Source organism: Molossus molossus, unplaced genomic scaffold, assembly GCF_014108415.1.
Source record: "Molossus molossus isolate mMolMol1 unplaced genomic scaffold, mMolMol1.p scaffold_m16_p_19, whole genome shotgun sequence".
In the NCBI taxonomy this organism is placed as follows: domain Eukaryota; kingdom Metazoa; phylum Chordata; class Mammalia; order Chiroptera; family Molossidae; genus Molossus; species Molossus molossus.
Genome location: NW_023425354.1, coordinates 21,176,908 through 21,202,047, shown reverse-complemented (window position 1 = coordinate 21,202,047; position 25,140 = coordinate 21,176,908). Strand labels below are relative to the sequence as shown.

At 39.9% G+C, this 25,140-nt stretch overlaps 1 protein-coding gene across 2 annotated transcripts in view; it reads left to right on the top strand.

The window, feature by feature from the left end:
• The window catches only part of ANKFN1 (ankyrin repeat and fibronectin type III domain containing 1), a 151,280-nt gene that overhangs the window by 71,750 nt on the left and 54,390 nt on the right, over nucleotides 1-25,140 (top strand). For both annotated transcript variants that reach the window (XM_036269323.1, XM_036269324.1), the window contains 5 exons: nucleotides 6,033-6,130; nucleotides 8,521-8,611; nucleotides 14,140-14,247; nucleotides 24,070-24,169; nucleotides 24,867-24,999. In XM_036269323.1, the coding sequence (XP_036125216.1) occupies nucleotides 6,033-6,130; nucleotides 8,521-8,611; nucleotides 14,140-14,247; nucleotides 24,070-24,169; nucleotides 24,867-24,999 (530 nt within the window). The remainder of the gene's footprint in view (nucleotides 1-6,032; nucleotides 6,131-8,520; nucleotides 8,612-14,139; nucleotides 14,248-24,069; nucleotides 24,170-24,866; nucleotides 25,000-25,140) is intronic.

The following is a 25,140-nucleotide window of genomic DNA, read 5'->3' as shown; positions in this document are numbered from 1 at the left end:
TTTGAAACCTGAATATTTAGATATCCCTGCTTCCTGTCTGTATCAGTGTGTCACCCTAGCATATGGCAGGCAAAACTAAAACAGTATACAATGTATACAGATAGGCACATATTATTTGTGTGGATGACAGAATCTGACAATAAATAAACGAAGACAGCCTTCGGATTCCAACTTTGCTTTTAATCTTCTAGAAGTCGTGGGTCAGGAAGGCTTTACTAGTGTCTAAAAAAAAAAAAAAGCCTTTTGCCCTTAATTTCAATCATTGTTTTTCTAGGGAAATTTAATTTGGGGAAAAAAAATGTTTTTCTAATTAACTAGAAGACCATGTGCTATGCAAACAATAAAGATTCTTGTTTGAATGTAATGCATGCCCCTGATCCTAGGACTACCAAGGGAATTTAAAATAAAAAAGGCAAGCGGCTCCGACCTCATATTTTGCCAGAGCTAAACAGAATTCTCAGATCCAGAGTTTTCACGTCAGTTCCCAATTTAAAACCCACAAGTGTTGAGTGGGTTCATGCTTCGGCAAGACACATCTTCTCATCTCTAGAAATGACTGTATTTGATCCCTCTCTGGGTTTCTCGGCACGTCCCTCTCTCCCTTTCTTCCTCTTGTGCTATGGTTGGCCTGGAAGGTTAGAGACTGCACAATTAGATGGATCAGGGGAAGATTTCATAATGCCCTGGTGCTGGGCTAGGCAGTCTAGCCAAATTCCGTTCATTAGCTAAGGCGCCGGGGTGAGTGTGGCCAGTAAGAATGCTGTTTTGGTTCCATAGAAGTGCTGATAGGGAACAGGAAATAAACTTTTATTTTTTTGGTTCCTGAGAGACAGTATGGGCAAGTGAAGAATCTGGGATGCTGGGAATCTGGAGGCCAGGGATTAATCTCCATCTCAACCACTCATTAGGCAGCTCAAGCAATTCCTGTTCTCTTTTAACTTCATTTTTTCTTATTCTTTATGTACCAGCATCAGACTTCTGTCTACCTTAGACTCTAAACATTTGAAAGTCAAGAATCTAGCATTCAATTCCCCCAGCATTTACTGAACCGCCTATACTGGGCTTGGTGCTGTGGTAGCTGCTTTGGAAACTGGCATTAATTCAACATGGTCTTTGCCCTCAAAGAGCTTACAAACTACAGAGGAGACAGATGTCTTAAAAAATAAATAGAAAACAATAAAGCAAGTGCAATGTAAGACACATTAAAACTGCTGTGGGAAAAGTGGCAAAGGCGCTTCCCTTGGAAACCCAGGAAAAGCTATGGAAGGAGAAGTCCTGGAACCACGCCTGTGTGAATGGAGAGGAAGAGGATTTGGGGACAGAGGACAGAGTACCCAAAGAGAAAACAGCATAAGCGATGGGTCTGAGGTCCAGGGACTGGTGAGGCTCTAGTGGGTGGGGTGGGGTCTGGGCCAGAGGTGAGAGGAAAACGTTCACAGTGCACTCCTCCCGGTGCGCCAACAGGCAACACTGGGCTTGAGGCCTTAGAGACGGTAGGGAGAACTTAGACAACAACAGGTTTGTGGTTGATTTTTTAATCGGATGAAATGAATCGGACATTGTTGCAATGTTATTTCTTTACAACTTTAGTACACAGTTTTCACATCTCAAAAAACTGGCCGGAAACGTGCAAGTGTTCCAGCAAGGGCAGTGTATGAACCACACAGTCCACAGCACGAGGCGTGATATTTACCTGCGAGTTAGACTGAGTCTTTGGCTGGTACCTCCTAACACTTCTAGTCGTGAGTTTTCCGCCCTTCTCACCGAGTCTATGACCTTTTCCCTCACATTGCAGAATCTGGGTAACAAGGACAGATCGTCAGGCATTCTTTTTCTTCTTATGCTTTCGGCCTTTGGTTTATATCACTGCCTTCAGGAAAATGGTTGGGGTTCAGCTAGGACTCTCCTGCCCAAATGATTCTACATTTCTAGAGCTTAGATAAAAATAAAATATTTGTTAAAATAACAAAGTGGTCACACTTAAAATATTCATAGTTATTTGACTTAAATATAGTGAACCACAGTTTGAGACAGAGCCAAATTTTAAGAAATACTAACACCCAGGTTTTGTCTGGTACCTTTCTTGCTCATGTTCAACTGCTATGAGCCATTGCATGATTAAACCCTGCTTCTAGTTCCCAGACCTAAGTAGAAACAGTTGCCTGATCTTTATCTTAAAATTATAAGTCTTATATAGTTTTAAACTTCATATACATGGCTCCAGCCCTTCAGGGATTTAGAGCAGGCTTAGATGTGATTTTCTCATGGCTTTAATATTAAGTCTTTAAACGACCTACACATAACTTTCCAGAGGGACCATGCTAACTTGCCTTCTTAGAATTCCCAGTTGGCTCTCAAAGTGACTCCTGCTTACTCTGTTTCCCCCTCTCGGTCTTTAAATTACCAGAAGCTCCTTTTTACATGTCAGAAGAGTCCACCAACCCAGGGAAGTATACAGAGGGAAAAGACTATTGGGTTGGCCCCAGAATAGTTTGGCCGTTCCAACATGGAGACTTTTTTCCTTCTATTTGTATCTTCTCTTTTCCTAGTCCCTTCCCCTTTTGAAACCTGTATGTGTTATAAGATCAGACTTAAATGCTGAAAACATTCTACTACCTACCAAAGCAGGACCACACCTCCTTACAAACCTCCTTCTATGTTTTTGCTTTGCTTTTCAAGAATCCGGGCCCTCTTTTCCACCTGGAACATGCTTTGTAAAACATATTTTAATAGAACATGAACAGTTCTTATTCAAAAATAAATTGTGTGGCCCTGGCTGGTTTGGCTCAGCGGTTAGAGCGCCGGCCCGTGGACCAGAGTCCTGGGTTCCGTTCCCGCTAAGGGCACGTATCCCGGCCTCGGTTGGAGTTGTGCGGGTAGCAACCACTCGATGTGTTTCTCTCACGTCGATGTTTCTCCCTCTCTCTTCCCCCCTCTCTCCTTCCCACTCTGTCTGAAGATAAATGCAAAAATGTCCTCGGGTAAGGATAGAAAATAAAAAAATAATAAATTGTGTGAATTCAGAAATTTTAAAGTTTGTATCTTTGACTGAATTTTCATTAGTCACTTGCTAAAGCATCTGGCATTGTTCGCCCCCCCCCCCCCCCCCCCCGATCCCTAACTCTTCTTTGGGATGCTATGCTAAATCCTTAGCCTGGAATCAAAGCTCTTAATTCTCAGCCTTGAACTTGGAGCTCCACCACAACAGTTAATCATGCATGTCTTAATGACAATCAAGGATATTTTTGTTTCCAGAACTTTCTTTGCTCTTTCTAAATGTCTTTGCATATTTGCTACTGATTTTCACTTTGTTTTGTTTATGATAACTTCCTCAATAATTCCTTTTTCTTTGGTTAAAATTATATGCAAGATCATTCTCTGATTACAAACCCTCTCCAATTTGACTTTCAGGGACTTCTTCAAGAGCCAGTAGCTCATAATAAGCAGAATAAAACATTTTGAAAAAAATTATACACACAAAGATATATAATATGTTTTAGAATTCATATTTTTAAAGAGGTAGAGGCTTGATCTGAGAGTTAACAAATAACTGGAATCATTTGATTGTAACTGCATTTTACAATATGCCAAAGACTAGAGAAGGAGAAAATGCACATGGAAGAAAAATATCTCCATGTTGGGAAAAAAAAATGTCCATTCTAGTTGTGTGTGTGTGTGAGAAATATTTAGTAAGCACCTTTTATGCACCATGCACTCAGATCCACATACTAGAGAGAAAGAGAAAAGGACACTTTCCTACCCTCAAGTTTCTCACGATCTAATAAGACAAAGACACATACAATCAAGTATAATATGTGTTCAATAAATCTTGTTTTCATATGAATAAAGAGCTCTGGGAACACAGAAACAGGTATGTTTAATTGATTATTCCTGAGAAATTCAGAGTTGGCTCTGCCAGGTCTTAAAGGATTAGTGGGGTTTCACCAAGCAAAGGTTAGATTATGAGCAAAAGACACAGGGCAGAAAAGTACACACATCAATCAGGTAGAATACAGACTTATATTCCAAGGACTTTGCTTTGGGAAATGGAAGGCGATGAGGACAGCAGACTAAGGTTGGCACCAGATGATAAAAGTCCTTGAATGCCTTGGTAAAAATTCATTTTATTTTGAAAAGACTATGAATGATTTCAAGTGGAGAACTGAAATAAATAGATCTGCATTTTTAAACTATAATTCAGGCTATAGTAAAAGAATTATATATGAGGATGAGAAGATGAACAGAGAAATAAATTAGGAGAGCTGATCAGTTGTCTGTCAGGCCATAAAGAAATCAGTTGCAGAGCTGATGCTCATGATTATAAAGGCCTGTTCCAGAGTAATTTCAGTGTGAGGGGGAGAGGGAAACTTATGGGAGACATTTAACAAGTAGAACCTACTGGGTTTTGTAACTGACTCATTGTAAGGAACTGGGGGAAAAGAGGAGGCAAGGATGCTCTGAGATTTGGGTTTGGGTGACTGGATATGTGCCAATACCATGAGCTAAATGAGAAAACAAGAGGAGAAACATATTTTGGCAAGAGGTACTTAGGGGCTACCCAAGTGGAGTGGAGACTTACAGGAGGAAGTTAAAGTTCCAGAAAGAGGCTATACCTAAAATGACAGTTTCAAGAGGCACAGTTGGAGCCATGAAAGAGAATCAGGTCACTACCTGTGACAAGCAGGAGCAGTGAGAAGAGCCAAGCCCCCAGGGAACATCACATCGAAGGAAGAATAAAAGGAGGAGCCAGGGAGAGTCTGGAAGGAGGGGTCAGGAGGTAGGAGAAGCAGAAGAGAGAGTGCAACCACCACCACCGAGAAAGAAGGTTGCAAACCGTAAGGGAGGCCAATGTGGCAGGATTTCCTGAGGAGAGGTTTTGTGGATGATCAGAACACTAGGAATTTTAGGAGAGCAATTCTGAGAGAGTAGAGGGAGCAAGGCAGATTCCCAGGGGGATAATGAAAAGAGGCAGAGGGCTGCAATCCTAAAGCAGAGAGATTCTAGGACTGCATGGGAGCAGCGGAATTTAGGGATGGCTTGGCTTAACTTTGAAGTATTTAAGTGTCAAAGAGAGTATCATTTAAATCTTAAGGTCTGTAGCTTGTCATCATGAGGTTTAGAAACGTGCAGGCCTTGTCTCCCATGTGACTCGAGCTCCTGCGTCATTTAGAATTGCCTTAAATCCTGCCATATGTAAACTGTCACTTAAGACACTTTTCACTGATGATGCAAAATTTATCTTTCCTGATCATGCTTTTTTTTAACCAGTGGAAAATGTTGTGAAAGAACATGGTCTCTCAGTAAAATGGGGTGTTAGAATTTGGGTGTGAGATTTAACTTTGAATGAACACCCGCTTTGGGGATGTCAGGTGTGGGGGAGCACTGAAGAGGTCAGCCACAAACCCCCAATCCCTGGGCTGAAGAGAACTCAGGGAAAAAGCCTGGGCAATAGTATCAGGAAGCAGAAGGAGAGCCAGGGAGTGGCGTATGAGACGCTGAAGAAAGAGTGATTCCAGAAGGAGGTGTCATATTTTGTGGAAGGAAATGAAAGGAGGCTTCTTTACTTTGAATGAGAATGTCACTGGGACCTTGAAATTGCATTTTCAGTAGAATAGTGAAGCAGAAACCAGACTTGGGAAATAAATAGAATGTAATGTTGTAATGAACCCTTCACTTCTCACACGTAATAAAATGCTTTATCTTCTATATACAATAAATTTTTATATGTAATGTGTCTGAGCGTGTGTGTGTCTATACACACACACGCACACACATATATTTAAGGTATATTAATCACTGTTAAATAATTATAGTTTTTGCTTGTTTTAAAAATAATTCTGAACTTGGAAACTGACATGTTGAGGAGAATGTTAGATGTATCAATATAGAAAACAGAAGGTAAACTTACTATTTTTGAGAGAGATTTTATTGCTAGAGGATCTCTGATGCCTCTTGGTAACAATTTCATTCATTCTCCCTCTCTTACCCCCTCCCCCCTTCTCTCCCTTTCTGCCTCCTCCTCTCCCATCCAGTGGAATGGAGCATGTCTCAAGAATTTTGTCCTTTGGCTGGAGAAATCATCATGGAGGACCTGCAGACCCTGAGATGTACAATTACAGGGCTTACAACGGTAAATGCCAAATCCTCCCCTTAGACTTCCCCTGCCCCGATGTTTGTGCTGTGATTTTGGTAGCAAATGCCTACTCTGGAAACAACAGCCAACACCCAGTCCTCTGGCAACAACTGCCACTCGTTAAGCGTGATATGTCTGGTATCCATAATCTGAACCCCACAAAGGAGTGAGCAGACAGCATGAACCACTTTGTAAGCTGCCATGTTCTACGGAGATCAGAAAAAGACTGGCCTCACGCAAGCCTTGAAAGCTGCTGCTTGCTGGATCGCAGTCTAATCTTCGGGGGGATCAAAGGCTCTGAGAGATCCAATTTTGACTCCTTGTCTGATGGTAAAAATAACAGCCTCATCTAACCCTCACCCCCACAGCCTGGTTGAGATCAGTCATCAATTGGAGTCACACAATTTCCTGAGAGAAATCCTTTTCCCTTGATTAAAAAAAAAAAATCTGTCTAAATCTCCTTTCACAAAAAAGAATCTATGTACGGCAGTGCTACATTTCTCAGTAACCTGAACCAATTTAAACTGTGAATGAAAAACTGCGACAAACTGTGCTTATTTGTTTAACCAATCTAAACTTAAACGTTAATTATTTATAGAACTATAAACCATAAAAGCATACAAAATGCAAAACATAAAAACACCTAGCAAGTCAGTTCAGATTGAAATAAACCCTACGTTTCCGCAAACAATTAAAATGCAACAAAAGTGGACCATCAAAATATTTTTCTTTTTTATGGAAAAAAATATTTTTTAGTAAACTTAAATCCAACCTGCATTTCTTTTTTTTGGGGGGGGGGGCCAATTCAAATAATTAATATCTTAGGACCGTCACATATGTGAGGTGGAGGGAGAATTTTGTTGTTGTCATTGTTTCTAAAAAGCATTGGTCAATTGAAACAGTAATATGTAAAGTACAATCCTGAAGCACAGCATTAAAAGAGCCGCACCAGGTTACATCTCTTCAAGTTTGAACCAGCTCGTTCTACTAGAATTTCTTGGTGGTTGGGTCACCACCACAGAATCCTGACTTTTAGTTCTAATCACACGTCTACACCAGAGGCCAAAACTGTGGATTACCAGAAAAAACAAACCCGAGTGGGTGGCCCCCAGAGATGCTATCAGCTGAAGACTGATGCCCAACCCTATAGCTTACAGGATGGAAGGAGGCCATAGAGAACCCTAGGGAATTTCCATTGCTTGAAAAGAAAAAGTGATATGGTGATAAAAATGGAAACCTCTCCACAGAGAGTTTCTCTAATATTTGAACTAATTTTTACAGGAATTAAGTTTTTCCACTTAGTCGTCCAATGAGAACAGCACAGACAGGACCCTAATCACATAGAAGTAGATTTACACTTCTACAGACTCTCCATAACCTTGAGGGACAGAGAAACCCATTTTTAATGGAAACCCATTTTTAATGTTAAAAATTTTTTAACTTTATTAATATGCTAAAGCCAATATTATTAAACTCCTAAGAAAGCTGCTACAAAGATTGCTTTTTTTTTTTACTTCAAACACCATTTTACAATTTTTGCAAGCAATGATTTATCAAATGCTGGCTTCTAACATGCCCCTTTGCAGTCACTAGGGGAAAAAATAATAAACTCCTCAAAGCACAAACATAAAACCATACAAAACATTTTTAAAGAGTATAAGCAAACAAAAATAACTCCTTAATTTATAATGCCATAAGATATTAAAGAATATAAGCTACTGTTTTAATAATGGTTTTAAAATGGACGTAACATCAAAGAGTTAACTTTTTAAAAGTTTGGACAGCTAAGTAGAGAATGTTTATTCCAGCATTATTTATGATGGCCTAAAGTGTGGGAACCATCTAACTGTGCACCAGTGAGGGGCTGGTTAAATGGCTGTACTGGCCCCACAGTGAAATACTATGCAGCCACTAAAAGAATGGAACAGACCGTTAATTACTAATCTGAAAAGATGTTCAATAGAGCTCGTTAATTTCACAAAGCAAGTTGATCAGCTAAACCATGATGGTGGCTGTCTCTGGGGAGGGGAAGATAAGGAGAAAGAGGCCAGGGTGGGAAAGTGCTCTTTTTTGGTAAACCTTACGGAATTGTTACTTTAAAGAAGTGGCGTTTATGTGTTTTGGAGGGACCAGAAAAAGTAATTATGATATTCTATTTTTTGGAAAAAAGAAAGCACAGAGAAACCAAAAGAACACCCCCAAAATATGTATTATCCTATGTAAACATAATAGTCAAGAAAAGCTAGAAAGCTAAAATATGGGTGGTGGGGTAGTTTGTTCGTAAGGGATAAATGAGTTCATCAGACATGGGAATCTAGTATTACTAGGGTAAAAGTGACTAAATAAAATGCCCAATGCATTCTTCTCTCTATTTCAATACTTTGCAGGGACAACAGTATTTTGTTCAAGTCTCGGCTTATAACATGAAAGGATGGGGACCTGCTCAGACCTCGACGCCAGCATGTGCCTCTCCTTCTAGTAGGTGGTAGCTGTGAACTCCCTCAAGCCTGGCAATAGGCTCCAAGTTCAACTCCATCCTCCAGATGCCATTGCCATTCATTCCTCTCCCCTATGTGGGACTAACTCAGGGTAGCATCTGCGCCACATAATGAATGTTCCTCTGCAGAAAAGATCCCCTGGGAGGCAACTCAGTAGAATGAAAAGAGAGAGAATTTGTAACCAGCAACACCAAATTTGATGCCCATTATACCTTTCATTAGCTCTATGGCATTCAAAAGTTTCTTCAACTCTCTGAGTCTCAATTCAACATCTGTAGAACGGGTCTGATCATACCCTTCCACAGGGCTTTCATGGGGACGTAGTGAAACGACACCATGGGACCGGGTGGCCCAGAGGACGTACAGTCCATCTGGGCTCTTATCACCCCTTCCACGATGAGAACCTAGCAAATATTACCTTCCATCCAAAGAAAAGCTTCCTTATAAACAGACACTCTGCTACACTCTCCCACAAATATAACCTATAATATTTGTAGCGGTGACTGAAAAACCCAGCAAAAGCCTCTTCCAATTATTTGAAGATTGATAATTTATACCCTGGTGTATCTCTATTAACCAGAAAATTTAATTAACCAGAAAAAAAATCTCCAAACATACCATATGATAGATGTTTCAGCATAATAAACCTATTGCTCTAAAATATATTGTAATTTGTTTTTAGATCTTCACAAATGTGATAGTTAAAAATGTATAATATGATTCCTGTGAGTGCTACATCCTTTTTGAAACACAATTTGCCATCTATACAACTACCATAAGAACCTTCTTTTCATTCTATCCCATAATTACACATCTAGAAATCAAAACCAAGAAAACAGATGCAGACAAACAATTATGGACAAAGATGTTCAATGTGGCAATATATTGATATAGTGAAATATATGTGGTGAAGAGAACAAATATTCTATATTAGCTTAATAGTTAAATAAAGTATGATATAGTATCTATACTGTAGAACAAACTGGTGTTTTCAAAACCATGCATTGTGTAGAAGAAATTCTTACAGTATAAGTTTTATGTGGAAAATGCAAAAATTTTCATATAACATTTAAACTGTAAGTTTGACTACCATTAGATAGGCGAGTCTGCATATAACTATCCAAATTTAATGGTGGATATTTGGGTTATGAGTTTTCTTTTTAATATTTATGTATTTTTCAAGTACTACAACAACCCTTTACCCAGAACAAATCACAAATCAGTGGTATATTATGGGCTTTCACATTCAGTGTCTCACTTAATACTTAAAACAGTCAGTCATCACTGTTCCTGTCTTACGGATAAGCATCATCATCATCATCAACATCAGCGCTAACATTTATTAGACTCATTATATGCTTCATGTTCATCTAAGAACTTGTCATGGATTAACTCTTTTAATCTTCATAACAAACCTATTGAAGTAAATTTTATTCTTAGACCCATTTTACTGATGAGAGAACTATTAATATAGAGGCACATACATACACAGAGCCCAACATCACCTAAACTAGCTAGCACTGAAGTCAGTTCCAAATCCTCCTTCTCCTCTAATAATAAAATTGGGATTCAGAGAGCATGTTGCCTTGCCCAAGGTTACAGCTCTGGTAGGTATGTGGTTAAGCCAGGATTCAAGCCCAAACTGCTCAAGACCCGCTATCTAGACCAGGGGTAACTAGTACCCTGCTATTAGGCAGACAAGCTAAGAGCAGCCAACCATTCCTGTCTCCCACCTCTGATGGATTCAGATAGCTAAACCAGGTTATACAGAGCCTTAGACCACCAATACCTAAGGCTCCTGAATCCCCTAGTATTTAATGATTTAATTATTCCAGTCTGATTTGGACATCTGTTTTTATTATTATTATTTTTAGAGAGAGTGGAAAAGAAAGGGAGGGTGGAAGGTGGAAAAGAGAGACAGAGAGAAGCATCAATGTGAGAGAGAGACACATCAATTGGTTGCCTTCCACATGTAACCCAAACGGGCTGGGGATCGAACCTACAACCTAGGTATGTGCCCTTGACCAGGAATCAAACCCTCAACCCTCGGTGCAAGGACCAACACTCTAACCACTGAGCAACATTGGCCAGGGCTTGAACATCTTTTTTACTGAAGACTTATCAGAAACACAAACTGGGAATATTGCAAGATTATGATAAGGGAACCACTCTTTTTCCAGGAAGAAAAGAAAAAGGGTATGTGTTAGTGGAGATGGAGAGATAAAAGAGATAGGGGGGGAAAGCTAGCCTCAGCACACCTGAAGGAAGAGCAGTGGGAAACCCACTCCACATGCACACCCGATGCAAATTCTGAACCGCACATGGACGCATTTACTTACAAACATCAGATGTCTGCTTCTATACACAGAGTCTATTCAGACACTCTCCCTCACAGCCCTTTCAAAGAGCTCTCTCCAGAATGACAGGAACAGTTGTCCAAGACTGGGAAGAGTCACTTATTGCTTGATAATTAACATAGCAAAATGGCAACCTTTCTAAAACAGCACGATGGATCAGTAGGGGTATCTGGCAAAGAACTGAAATGCAAACATGTCGTTACAGTTGCTGCAGACATGCCATATCACTTGGAAAGAACAATATAAAAACACTCTGGTTCTATTTATAAACAGAGTATGACATTGTGATGTAACATGTATCAGTATTCAAATATTTACCAGAAGACAATGTATTCTAACATGACAGAGTAATTGGAAATTGGGTAATATGTTCCAGTAAGCTATAAAACGTTTTTTTATATTTTTACAAAAGGCCTTAATGTGTTTTTATAGACTTATGTTATATGGTATGGTACATAATAAGAGAAAAGGACCCAGACAGGCTTGTCTGAGTTACGATCAGGAAAGCCCTGATATCGCCAGTGAATGTAAGCTCTGCGTTGTGTTGCAATTGAAGTGTCTCGTTACCAGAACAGTGAGCTGTATTATGTGGCACAATCTGCTCTTTTCCTACCACGCTAAGTTTATTCCTGTCAGGTTCCTGATTTCTTAATATATTTTCAATTTTCTCCCTCATCCCTAAAGTCTCCTATTTTATGTAGTCGTCAGAACCTTCCAAACATCTATGAGAAAAACTCATTCTTTCCAAAAACCTTGGCATCGTGTCCAGCGTTCACTCGGGCTGCAATTTAGCGTTAGCAATTTTCTAATGTATCATAAAGTCATCAGCTCGAGCTCGCTCTGATGTAATAGGGCTCAGCTGAAAGAGCCAGGTCCATTTCATCTCCCCTCGCACTGCCGGCAGTATTAACACTCATTAGAATGCATTAGCATGTTCAGGGCCAGGTAGTAATCCAGCCACCCAGGAGCCTTACTCCAGCAAACAAGGTTGCTTATCTTATCACGAGTACTTCAGATATATTTACCCAATGAGGGGAACAAACTCATAACAGTCTTCGGGGATCCACAAGAACAATGTGTATTCTCACTGTGCCCAGACACCAGGACAGGACAGAGAGTCCAAGGGCACCTGGAGTTCATTTGCTCTAGCTTTTCCAAATTTCCCAGTAAAAGCCCTTCCCTAGTCCATCCGACCTGAACACCATGGTGGCACTAGTCACAGTGCCTCACCAACATTTAATGAGTATCTCCTATATGCCCCAAATGGTGCTTTACTTACATTATCTCTTTGAAACCTCAGTTAACCTAAAAAGAGACTCAAAAACTCACTTTACAGAGAAGAAACCTGAGGCAAAAAGAAATTATGTCATGGTTCCTGCCCACAAGGAACAGAGTCTGCAGAAGGCACCTATGCCAACTCCCTGTCTCCAGAGCTGACCACCACCACCACCCCACACCACACAGACGCCAACCAGGCCTGACCCTCCTTCCCAAAAGAAACCCAACACGTCTGTGGTATCAGGAAATGAGCATGACAGGGAGGGCCATAAGATTCTGTGACCGTCCTGGCCCTGCCACCAACAAGCTGAGTAATGTGGAACTGAAATGGGGCTCTCTGGGCCTCAGTCTTCTGAGAGGTAAATGGAAGAGGGCGCATGGGGGAGGGTGGGAAGGAGGAGGAGTTAGAAAATCTGAGGCCTTCTTCTTCATAGGGGATCATCTGATAAGGTAAGAAATGATATTTCCGTACTTGCTACTCAGGGAGTTAAGTTCCCACCAGTGAATACCCTTCTTTTTAAGTTAGGACTTACACAATGCCTTCCATGTGACATTGTGCTGGGTGCCTACTAGTCCTTCTCACAAAAAATACTGCAAGGCAGATTCTGTGTTCCTTTCTCATATTACAGAGTAGAGACCCTGCCAGTGTAAGTGACTTGCCTCAGTTATAGTCACTAAGTTAGGAATCAGAAGAGTCAGGATTCATAACCTAATATATCTGCCTCCAGGACCAGTGGGTGTTCCTTCTAGCTGTGCTGTACTGCTGGGCCTTGGATGGACCAGTGCAGAAAAGACATTTACCTAGCATTAACTGTCATGGCGTCTAACAAGGGAGATTCCACATTTTAAAATAAATCTGGGGAGAGGGAATTTGAAAATCATTCAACTAGAATTTAAGCCTCCAATACACTCATGAACGAACTGAGTTTTCTAGGGAAATGATGTCTAGCATTTTTAGAAAAAGCATTTTAACCAAGAAGCACCTTTAATTGTTGCTTTGAAAAGTTCAGAAAGTAAAACTGGAGGAAAGAAAATAGAGGGAAGAAGCGATGGACTATGAAATGACTGACTGACCTGCTTTAAAAAAAAAAAATCCAGAGCTGGAGACAGCAGAATTACAGTCTTGACATTAGTCCCATACGGGTTATTACTCTTGATATCATTATTGCCAAATGGAATGAAAATAGAAGGGGGAGAAAAATCTCAGTGGGTATTGCAATTTAAATTTGCCATGTAAGCTAATACTGTATATTTAGAGACTGAGCAGACAGGGTGGTTGGTGGCTCAGAGTATGTGCAGGGGTTGCCGTGCCAGCTAACCAAAGCAGACATTCATTAGAGCAAAATGTAGATTTCCATTTCTTGGCATCTGACATGGGCTCTTTCCTTGGAAAGAAATGTCAATTTGGCCAAAAGTGTGAAACCTACAATAAAAGCATTGGGACTGTGGATTTCATCTAGTCTGCACGTTCCCACCCCTCTCTCCTACTGTGGAGATTCAGTGGAGACTCGGGGTGCTGAGTGGGAAGGTGGCAGGGGAACTGACAGGACACTGGGTGCTGAAAGGAGAATAAGGAGCGAGGGGAGGGGAAATTGGACTCCTGAATTCCCCATTTTCTTTTGGCTTTCTGTTACCATTTTCTCTTGCCCTAAAACTGCCCAACACAAGAAACCAACCACAATTACTGTTTTGCACAGGGCCCCGAACAATGGCAGCTTCCAAACCCTTGGCACTGCCAGCCAGCCATGCGAGTGCTGGGTGCTTGTCCACAGCGTCTGTGGGCGGCATGAGCAGAACTCTGCTCCCGAGGCAGGGCCGGGAGAGGCCTCCCCTGCTTTAAAATTTCACTCTGTTTGTTTCTTTTGTTCAATAGACTGGAAAGACTATGACGACAGAGAGCCCAGACACAAGGGACAGAGCGAAGTTTTGGAAGGTCTGCTGCAGCAGGTCCGAGCCCTTCATCAGCACTACAGTTGCCGAGGTAAGGATAAAAATCTGCACTGGGCCATCGACCGAGGTCTTGGTGGCGCCGGTCATTTAGCAGTTTCCTAACTGGGTCATACCTTCTCATTCATCAGGAAGAGAGAGATATTAATATTTGTACATCTGGAATCACTTTAGAGCACTATCTTGCTTTAACCCTTCAGAAGAGACTTCCCCTCCTCCCTCCCTTTCTTTCTCACTCTCTCTTTATAGGAACAGTTTGAAAACAAGCACAGGAAAAATGGCAGCTGCCATTAGTTCCCTTCCCTTTCAACTGTCCCTCACAAAACTCCTCAGTATGCTGGGTCTTTGGGTTATTCACCCTAAAACTAGCGCCTCTGAGGAAAATTCTGTAAGCATCCCTGGAAACGCGAAACCACTTGTAACACAACAGTAGTAGTAAACCTTTGTGTATACTTACTATAAAGTTTACATGCAATTTCACATCCCACATCTCTTTTCCATCCTTATTTTGGCAATTATCACCGAGGCTCAGTGACTTGACCAAGGTCACAATGCTAGGAAGACAGAATCAAGAGAAACCGAGGTTCTCTGTCTTGAAGTCCAGTCTTCTTGCCATACCTCATTTCTGTCTCCCATCCTTACATCAGGACTGGGCCCTGGAGTTTACTCTCACCCTGAATTTTAAGAGAAAGGCGAGCACACTTTCTAAGATCTAGCCAACTACACCCAGAAAATCTCTGAGTCGCTTTTGAAAGCTTCTCTTCTATTTGGGCTGTTCAGCTGGGACAGGGTCAGGTTTCTGATCTGTGTAATGATTCGTGGAACAGGCACTTAGTTTTATTTGGAGAATTAAAGCCTCCATAAAGTTTTCGTTTTCCATGCTCCTTCACCCACCAGATCGCCAGCTACACTGCACTCCCTAGATTCAGGGTACTGCTGGACCAGGGAGGTAAGAAATCAATGGTTGAAACTAAGGGATGCTAGCTGAGTTTTGACAAGATATGAACAAAAAGTTATTCCCAATTACTGCGTAACTATAACAATGAGTTATATATGTCCTCCAGCAGTTTTGGCTCCAGCTATAAATGAGGACAAGTGTTTGCAAGAAAATAATATTGTTTTAATAAATGGTTCATTAGAAGAGGTAAATATGCATGGAAGGAGCTTGAGAAGGAAACCAAAGGGAGATTTAATTCCCAGAACTCTAGGATAACTTTATCCAACCAGGGCCTTCAACATTCCACACTCTGCCAAGTGCATTCAATTCTCAGTGTTCCAGGGTCCATTTAACCAGACCGGGCATTACCTAGAACATTATTTTCTTGCAAATATTTGTCCTCATTTCTAGCTATAGTCAAAATTTCCAAAGTGCTTTGTTGTCAGTCATACAGTACAGATGATCTTAATACCTACTTAAAACTCAGCTAGCACTCTTAGTTCCAAGCATCGATGTCTTCCCTCACTGCCTTGCTCTCCTTTCTGGCCCCGCCACCATTCCCCTGCCCACTGGTTCCTGTACGGCAGGCTAAGCTGATAAAGCAATTGCACAGATAACTCTTGCAATTCATAAGCCACATTTTGTTTGGCCTGTATCAGAGGGGGACAGCTAAAATAACTCATGAGAATGAGGGAACATTTTTTATATTATCTGAGGATTTAAATGCTCTCCCCATTACTATTGGATTACTATCCAATGGTAAAGAAATGACTGTCTAGACAGCCTAGTTATTTCTATGGTCTCACCACGCCCAAGCGTTTCCCCATGTAAATATGCACGCACTATCAGGAAAGACTGATTAAGGCCCAAAGTAGAGCTTCCCAAAAAGGATTATTTTTTATACTGAAATATGCGCTGGACACTTAAACAGTACCCAAAGTGTGTCCCCAAACAAGTGGTGTATAGGATGCTCAGCTGAAAAAAGGTATCTGGGCAAGTAAGCTAAGAAAATGTTGCATTATTTATTCCTCCTTGGAAATGTGAAATAAACATTAAAATATTAAATAAACAATAAAATCTTTAATAAAGAGACATTTTGAATTTGGTTAAGCAAACAGTTTCCAAACTTATTGGCCACTGTAAAATGTTTTTCAAAGAATTAGTGTTATAAGGCACAAACTTTGGGAAATGCTGACCAGTAATAGCCCAGGATAAAAGAACCAAGCTCTCTCTCTCTCTCTCTCTCTCTCTCTCTCTCTCTCTCTCTCTCTCTCTCTCTCACACACACACACACACACACACACACACAATGATTCTAAGATAATTTAACATATATCTAATTCTAAAATGATAAATGAAGGATAATTAGGTATTACATGCAGAAAACTAAAAAACTGTTCTTTAAAATACTGTTACATTGAGATACTATGTGGTTTATTGAAGGGATAAACCTTTACAAAATTTATAAATATAAAAAATAATTTTTTAATTATTTAGTTTTGTTACAGATGTTTCTCCTTTCTCCCCCACTGATTCCCCCCCTCCTCGCCCTGTCCCCAGCTTTGTTGTCCATATCCATTGTTCATGTATACATGCATATAAGTTCTGTGGTTTATCCCACCCCACCCCCTTTCCTGGAGATTGTCAGTCTGTACCCCACTTCCATGTCTCTGGGACTACCCCATTCTTCAGACTGTTATGTTCATTATATTCCACAAATAAGTGAGATCATATGATGCTTGTCTTTCTCTGTTTGGCTTATTTTGCTTAGAATAATACTTTCCAGGTGCTTCCATGTTCTCTCAAAGGATAAGAGATCTTCTTTTCTTACAGCTGCATAGTACTCCATTGTGTATATGTACCACTGCTTTTTTATCCATTCGTCAACTGATGGACATTTGGGCTGTTTCCAGATCTTAGCTATTGTAAATAGTGCTGCTACGAGCATGGGGGTACATACATTCTTTCTGATTGGAGTTTCAGGCTTCTTAGGGTATATTCCTAGAAGTGGGATCACTGGGTCAAATGGAAGTTCAATTTTTAATTTTTGAGGTAACACCATAGTGTTTTCCATTGTGGCTGCACCAGTCTGCATTCCCACCAGCAGTGTACTAGAGTCCCCCTTTCTCCACACCCTCACCAGCACTTGTTTGATGATTTGTTGACGGCGGCTATTCTGACAGGTGTGAGGTGATACCTCATTGTTGTTTTAATTTGCATCTCTCTGATGATTAGTGATGTTGAGCATTTCTTCATATGTCTCTTAGCCATTTGTACGTCCTGTTTGGAGAGGTGTCTATTTAGCTCTTCTGCCCATTTTTTAATTGGGTTCTTTGTTTTCCTTTTGTTGAGTCATATGAGCACTCTATATATATTGGAAATTAACCCCTTATCTGATATATCATTGGCAATTATGCTCTCCCATACAGTGGGTTGCCTTTCCATTTTGATGATTGTATCTTTTGCTGTGCAGTTTTTTAGTTTGATGTAGTCCCATGTGTTCATTTTCTCCTTTGTTTCTGTTGCCTTAGTTGATGTATCAGTGAAAATTCTGCTGCATACGTCTGAAATTTTGTTGCCTACAGTTTCTTCTAGGATTTTTATGGATTCATGAGTCACATTTAAGTCTTTTATCCATTTTGAGTTTTTTCTTGTGTATGGTGTAAGTTGATGGTCTAGTTTCATTTTTTTGCATGTAGCTGTCCAATTTTCCCAACACCATTTATTAAAGAGGCTATCTTTACTCCTACCAACATCACACTCAATTGGCAAAAACTAAAAACATTTCCCTTAAGAACAGGAACAAAACAAGGATGCCCACTTTCGCCACTCTTATTTAACACAGTACTGGAAGTCTTAGCCACAGCAATCAGACAGGAAGAAAAAATAAAATGGATCCGAATTGGAAAGGAGGAAGTGGAATTGTCATTATTCACAGATAACATGTTACTATACGTAGAAAACCCCAAAGACTCCCTCAAAAATTTACTAGACTTAATAAATGAATTTGGCAAAGTAGCAGGATACAAAATTAACATCAAGAAATCGATGGCATTCTTATACACCAATGATGAACTCACAGAAAGAGAAACTAAAACAACAATCCCATTTACCATCGTGGAAAAAAAATTAAGATACCTAGGAATAAACTTAACCAAAGAAATAAAGGACCTATTCTCAGAAAACTACAGGTCATTGAAAAAAAGAAATAGAGGAAAATATAAAAAAGTGGAAGCACATACCTTGTTCATGGAGTGGAAGACTTAACATCATTAAAATGTCTATACTACCCAAAGCAATCTATAGATTCAACGCGATCTCCATCAAAACACCAATGACATACTTCACAGAACTAGAACAAATACTTCAAAAGTTCATATGAAACCAAAAAAGACCTCAAATAGACACAGCAATCTTGAAAAAGAAGAACAAAGTAGGAGGGGTCACATTACCACATTTCAGGTTATACTACAAAGCCACTATAATCAAAACAGCCTGTTACTGGCACAAGAACAGGCATATAGACCAGTGGAACAGAACAGAGAACCCAGAAATGGACCCAAGGCAATATGCTCAATTAATATTTGACAAAGGTGGCAAGAGCATACAGTGGAGTAAAAAATATTTATTTTAAAGCCCAGTTCTACCACTTAATAGCTACGTGTCCTGGAGAAAAGCATTTAACCTCTCTAAGCCATAGCTTCCCTATCAGAAAATATCAGCATAATATCTGTCAGGATCATTATGAGGATTAAATTAGATAATGGATCAAACACAACTGGCATAATGTAGGAGCTTTGCAAACTCTAGTTTATTTTCCTTCCATATTCTTCCAGATGAAGAATGGGGTGTTCTCCATCCTCGGCACTTTACTAGTATGTCCTAGAATCAAAGGGTAATCATAAAATCCATTATAATGAGCCTGGAGTACTCAATAAACACACAGCATAACCCAAATACAGCAGTAAAAATAAAACATTTCTTTTCCTACGTGGGAGATACCAAAACCCACATTCACTTCTATATTTTGGCTAAAGAACTGGCCACAGCTAATCTGCATGTTCAGTACTGGAAGGAAATTCAATGGAGATGTTCAGCAACCTTTATCATTCATAAGGTCAATGCCCTGACATATATAATAAATTATAAGGAAGCTAATTGAGTTCACCACAGCAGTACCCTATAGGAGTGAATTTCAGTTATCTTCCAATTTTTCAGCTGGCAAACATTAATTAAAACACTGCCTACTATTATATGCCAGATGCTAGACATGCCAGTATGAGTAAAATAAACTCCCTGTGCTCCAAGCACTTGAAAGCTAAAGACCTACTACTGCATTCAGGATCCAGAAAACCAACAATCAATCCAGAGCCCCTTATTAAGCAAAGACAGAACAGAAGCCACAGTCCTTAGGAGAAATGTGAGTTTAGGTCCAGTATCAGTCAAAAGGGGCTATCTCATGCTGCAGTAATCAAATGAACCCCAAAATATTTATTCCTACCACAAGCTACATGTCTACCAATGGTCAACTGACAACTGTCCTTCTGTGTTGTCATCATCCTCTTTCTAGTAATATTTGCCAGCATCCACGGGGAAGGGAAAAGAAACTCTTCAAGATCTAATATATGGGGAAGACTTTATGTATGTCACTTACACTCAAAACTCATTGACCAAAAATGAGCCCCTCCCAACCACAAAGGCTATAAGAAATGCAATAAGAAATGCAATTCTACCATGTGCCCCAAATGAAGGAGACCTGGAATATTTAATATTTGCATGGACTCCTTTCCCAACTGGTAGTAGCATTTCTCTTTTTTTTTTTTTTTTTAGTCTAATTTGTTTAGTTCAATCTTCATTTTTATTTAAATTATATGTGATGATACTGACACCAGACTAACTGGGTTCAAATCCAGGCTGGACGTTTACTAGCTGTGTGAACTTAAGCAAGGTGCCTACCCTCTCTATACCTCATTTTGCTCATCTATAAAATGCAGGGAAGAATTATATGTACCTGTCAGTCATTGTTTAAAATTAAATGACTTATAATAAGTAAAGCACTTAAAAGAGCTTTATTATTTTAAAAAGTAATTTCACTCATTCTCCTTTTTCTATTTTTTTTTTTTATCCTCACCCGAGGACATTTTTCCATTTTTTGTTCAGATAGAGTGGGAAGGGAGGGAGGGAGGGAGGGAGGGAGGGAGGGAGGGAGAGAGAGAGAGAGAGAGAGAGAGAGAGAGAGAGAGAGAGAGAGAAACATCGATGTGAAAGGGACACATCTAGTGGTTGCCACCCGCACAACCCAACCGAGGCTGGGGACAAACTGCAACCGAGGTACGTGCCCGAAGCGGGAACCAAACCCAGGTCTCTGGACCGCAGGCCGATGCTCTAACCGCTGAGCTAAACTGGCCAGGGCTCCATTTTCTATTTCTTAAAGGTTCAATTCTTTTGGCCAATTTTTTTTATATTTTCTCCATATCTTTATATAACACATTTATATTGCAAATTCTTGATTTTTTTCAATTGTAGGCATCATCTCACTAAGAAAGATGGTTTTGTTTTGTTTTTTACCCCTCTACCTTCTTATATGATCATATAATTCCTACCCCCTTATCCTCCTAATTTAATTATATTGTAGTTTTAGCAAGATTATTATTTGTTGCTTACATTATAATGATCATGTAAATTCTACGATTCCTTTCCTGGATAATTTTCTGTTTTCCCTGTAGTTAATAATCATCTTTTATTCTTTTCTCATTTTTCTATGTGGTTATAACTAATTAATACCCAAGCTATTCTCTAGCTATATCCATTTTCTCCCAGTACAATCAGATAACATTAGTATTGTTCTAACTGCATCTTCTTAAAGAAACCTTTCACGGAGCCCCTGACCTCCTCCAATCTAGACTGGTTACTGGCTGCCCGGTGTCTGGTGCACAGCTGTCACCCTAAGATCTGCTTTCACCACCATACTGGGGACTCTTCATGCCACTCTCCTAGATTAGATTTCTTCTTCTTTATCCCATGTCTTCCTTTTTCTTGGGTTAGTCTCTCTCATTTGGAGGAGCCTTTCCTCTAGTAGCTTCCTGAGAAGATACTTGGGAGCTAACTTTTAGATACACTGACTGTTTCAAGATTTATTCTACTTAACATTTATTTAAGGGTTTGGATAAGCATCGAATTCACCGCTGAAATAATTTTCCCTCGGACCTCAAAGGTTGCTTCATTGTCTTCTAGCTTTCAGTGCTGGGAAGTCTGATTCCAGGAGTTTTATATAAAACCCATTTTTTTCTACTCTCAAAGGTTTAGGTTTTCTTTTTAACTTCAGTATTCTACAATTTTACCACTAGGTGCCTTTGTGTGGCTCTACTGTCTGTTGCACTGCACACTTGGCAAGCCCTTTCAATGTGGAAGGCACCTTCAATTAGGGGATATTTTCTTAAATTCTTTCTTTAATTATTTCTTTCCCTCCCTCTCCGTTCTCTCATACAAGAACTCTTATTCGTTCCGATGTTGAACCTCACAGACTAGCCCTCCACCCCCCAACTGCTTTCTTTCCCCATGTCCTTTTGCTCTACTTTCATAGAGATTTCCCCAACTTTATTTTCTAGGTTTCTTATTATGTCTCTCAGACTTTAATCACACACACACACACACACACACACACACACACACACACACACTTTGAGAGAGAGAGAAACATCAATGTGTTGTTCCACTTATTCATGCATTTATTGGTTGCTTCTTGTATGTGCCCTGAGCAGGGATCGAACCTGCAACCTTGGTGTATCAGGATGATGCGCTAACCAACTGAGCTCCCCAGACAAGGCTTTGATACATACTTTTAATTTCCAATGCTCTGTTTTAGTCTCTGAATGTTTCTCTTACAGATTCATATAATTTTTATAATGATAAAAATATCTTTTCTTATCTCCCAGGCTATTAATGATAGGCTTTGTTTCATTTTATATTTTCTTTTCTTAGTCTCTCCTCTAAATTGCTCTTTTGTTTCTGTTTTTGGCCTCTGTCTTTCCTGTCACATGCTATTTGCAACTACCTGGTGATCCTTAGACGTTTGCTCAGACTTAAGGGAAGGGAACTCAATAGCTATTGGGAAGCTCTGAGCACATTAGGGCTCTTTATTTATAGGCTTCGCTGTAAGGTGATCCGGCATTGCCTTATCTTTAGGAAAGCAATGAAGCCAGTATCAGAATATTTCTTTAGGTGTGTTCTCTTAGGCAGGCTCTAGAGAAGTTTTTTCCAGAGTCCTGCCTGGGGAATATAAGTTGAGTACCAGTGTTCCCAGAGCCCAGTGGTAAATATACTGTATGGAAACTTTCATTTAATCCACCTATTTTGAGTAACACCTCTCCCCCCCCATTTTTAACTGTACCCCATTTCTCCCAGTCTAGAGACCTCCCTTTACGCTTTCCAGAGAATACATCTCTAACTTTCTTCCGAGAGGGGGAGGGGTATTTGTGCACCTATGCAGGGTAGCAGAGGATATCTAGTAGTCCAGCTACTTTCTAAACTAACTTAAACACACCCCCCTGATTTAGCTCCACATTCATCCCCACTTCCAGCAGTATGTGGTGCCCATGGGTGAGTCAGGTTACTGCTCAGCTTTCTCCACTGCTGGCTTAGGATTCATCTTTCTCAAGTCTGCTAAATCCATCTGTCCATCTGCTTTCCAACTACCAAAATTCACTTGCTTTTGCCTCTTGTCCCATCTCTTTGTTTTATAGATTTTAAAAATATTTCTGCTCTGATTTTAGTGAGGTTTTGGGAGAGAGCAGTATGTAATGAATACATTCAATATGCTGCTTTAACCGGAAGTCCCAGCAGCATCATTTTCAAGCAGGATATGACCTGCCACATTCATGTTCAAGTCAGAAAAAAAATGCTTTTGCTTTGTTCTGCCAGGAATAACTGTTACCACCACAAGCTTGAAGCTGGCATGAATGCCTGTGCCAGTCCGCTCATTCCCGACTGCTCCTATAGGATCATGGGCAGAACCACACTGGGCCTCAGTCATGGGCTATCTTGCCCAGGATTTCATGCCTAACAGTATCAATATGGACCATGTTCTCATCCCCAGTGATAAATCTGCCAGGAATTTGATGATACCCCCAAAACTTCAGTTTCCCTGCATTACATTTAAAATGAAAGCTGGAATGAGTGAGCATCTCATTCTACTCCAGAGAGCACTGTTTGCAATGCCTGTTATTGGAAGCCAGCTACTTTTGTCAGGGAGTGCTCCAGGTTGTGAGCAGAAGAGTTGAACAGATGCAACGGGTGATTTGTTCACGACAAAACCTTGCACAAAGTAGTGTCCCAGTACTTATTCAGTGAATGAATGTCTCAGTTTTCCTGGGTACTGGCTTTTTTTTTTTTTTTTTTATCTTGGACAATCCACTTAACCTTTCTGTCTCAGTTTTTCTCCTGAACAATGCTAGTAATCATACCTATGCCTACAACTATTTTTGCAAGCCTACACAAACACTGGAAAAAACTTTCCCAGAATATTAACAGTGGTTGTAGTAAAGTGGCAGGATGATATGGGTGGGATTTTGTTCCTTTTTTTTCTATTCTCCAGATTTTCTGTAATGTACCTATTTTAATTTTATAATGAAAAAATTTAATGGAATATCCCACCTTATCATAAATCGTTGATACAGAGAGGATAAAACACCTAGGTGGTTTCCCCTGGAGTTATGTTACTTACCATCAATATTTTTGAGGATCTGTTCACTGAGCTAACCACTGGCATCTCAGTTTGTCACAGGAATGAATGAGCTGAATCCCTACAGGGACTGAGGACAGCACTGAGGAGACGGGCACAGAAGGCAGGAAGGTGGGAAGAAGGTACTGGGAGTGTTTTCTGCCCATGGAATTTACACTGTATTTTTTCCTGTGTTTCAGAAAGTTCAAAATTACAAACCACAGGCCGAAAGCAATCCGTCTCAAGAAGCCTGAAACACCTGTTTCATTCCTCAAACAAGTTTGTGAAGACCTTGAAACGGTGGGTCCTATGGTTTTTCCAAGAAGTCTTAACTTCTCAGGAATCAGCTGGTTTTAGTTCTGAGTGAAACACGTGGTAGAAATTTCTTTTTTGTTATTAAAAGAATATGAAATCCGTACCTCTTATTTCCCTTCACCTTTTTCATCCATCCACCTAACTCCACCCCACCCCTCTGGTAACCATCCATTTGATCTCTTTCTATGAGCCTGTTGCAGTTTTGTTGGGTTTTGTTTGTTTGTTTGTTATTAGATTCCACATATAAGTGAAATCATTCGGTATTTGTCCTTCTCTGTTTGACTTATTTCACTGAGCATATAACCCTCCAGGTCCATCCATGTTGTCGCAAATGCAAGATTTCTTTTTTTTGTGTGTGGTGATCACTTCATAAGTTATGTAAGTGTTGAACAACTATGTTACACACCTGAAAATCATTAATATTGTGTGCTTACCCTATTTTAATTTTTAAATAAATATATCATTTTTTTTAAAGAATATTAAGTTCACTTTTCTCCTAAGAATTTGAACAAGATAGTAACTTCTCTGAGTTCTAGTCAGTGAACTTGTGATTCTTAGCAAGAATACGCTCTTGGGTATATTTTAAATTATCTTTTTCATGCCCCCCAAATTTTTTTCCATGATTCAGACTTGGTAGAGGAAGACAGTGAAGGACAATTTTTATTTCGCTTTTTCTTTTTAGGGGACTCTACATAGCTGTTATATTTTATTACAAAGACAATATGTTAGTCACCAATGAAGATCAAATACCGATCGTTGAAATAGATGACTCTCATACCACTTCCATCACACAAGATTTTCTGTGGTTTACAAAGGTATACGGAGTTGATTTTATTTTCTCCCACTTTGCACCAATGTTACTGCACACAAATCTCTGAAACCTTAGCTGAGGGGTCTCCAGTGATCAAAGTATTGGGGTGGGAATAAATAATCTCAAAGGTCTTTCAGTTCTGATA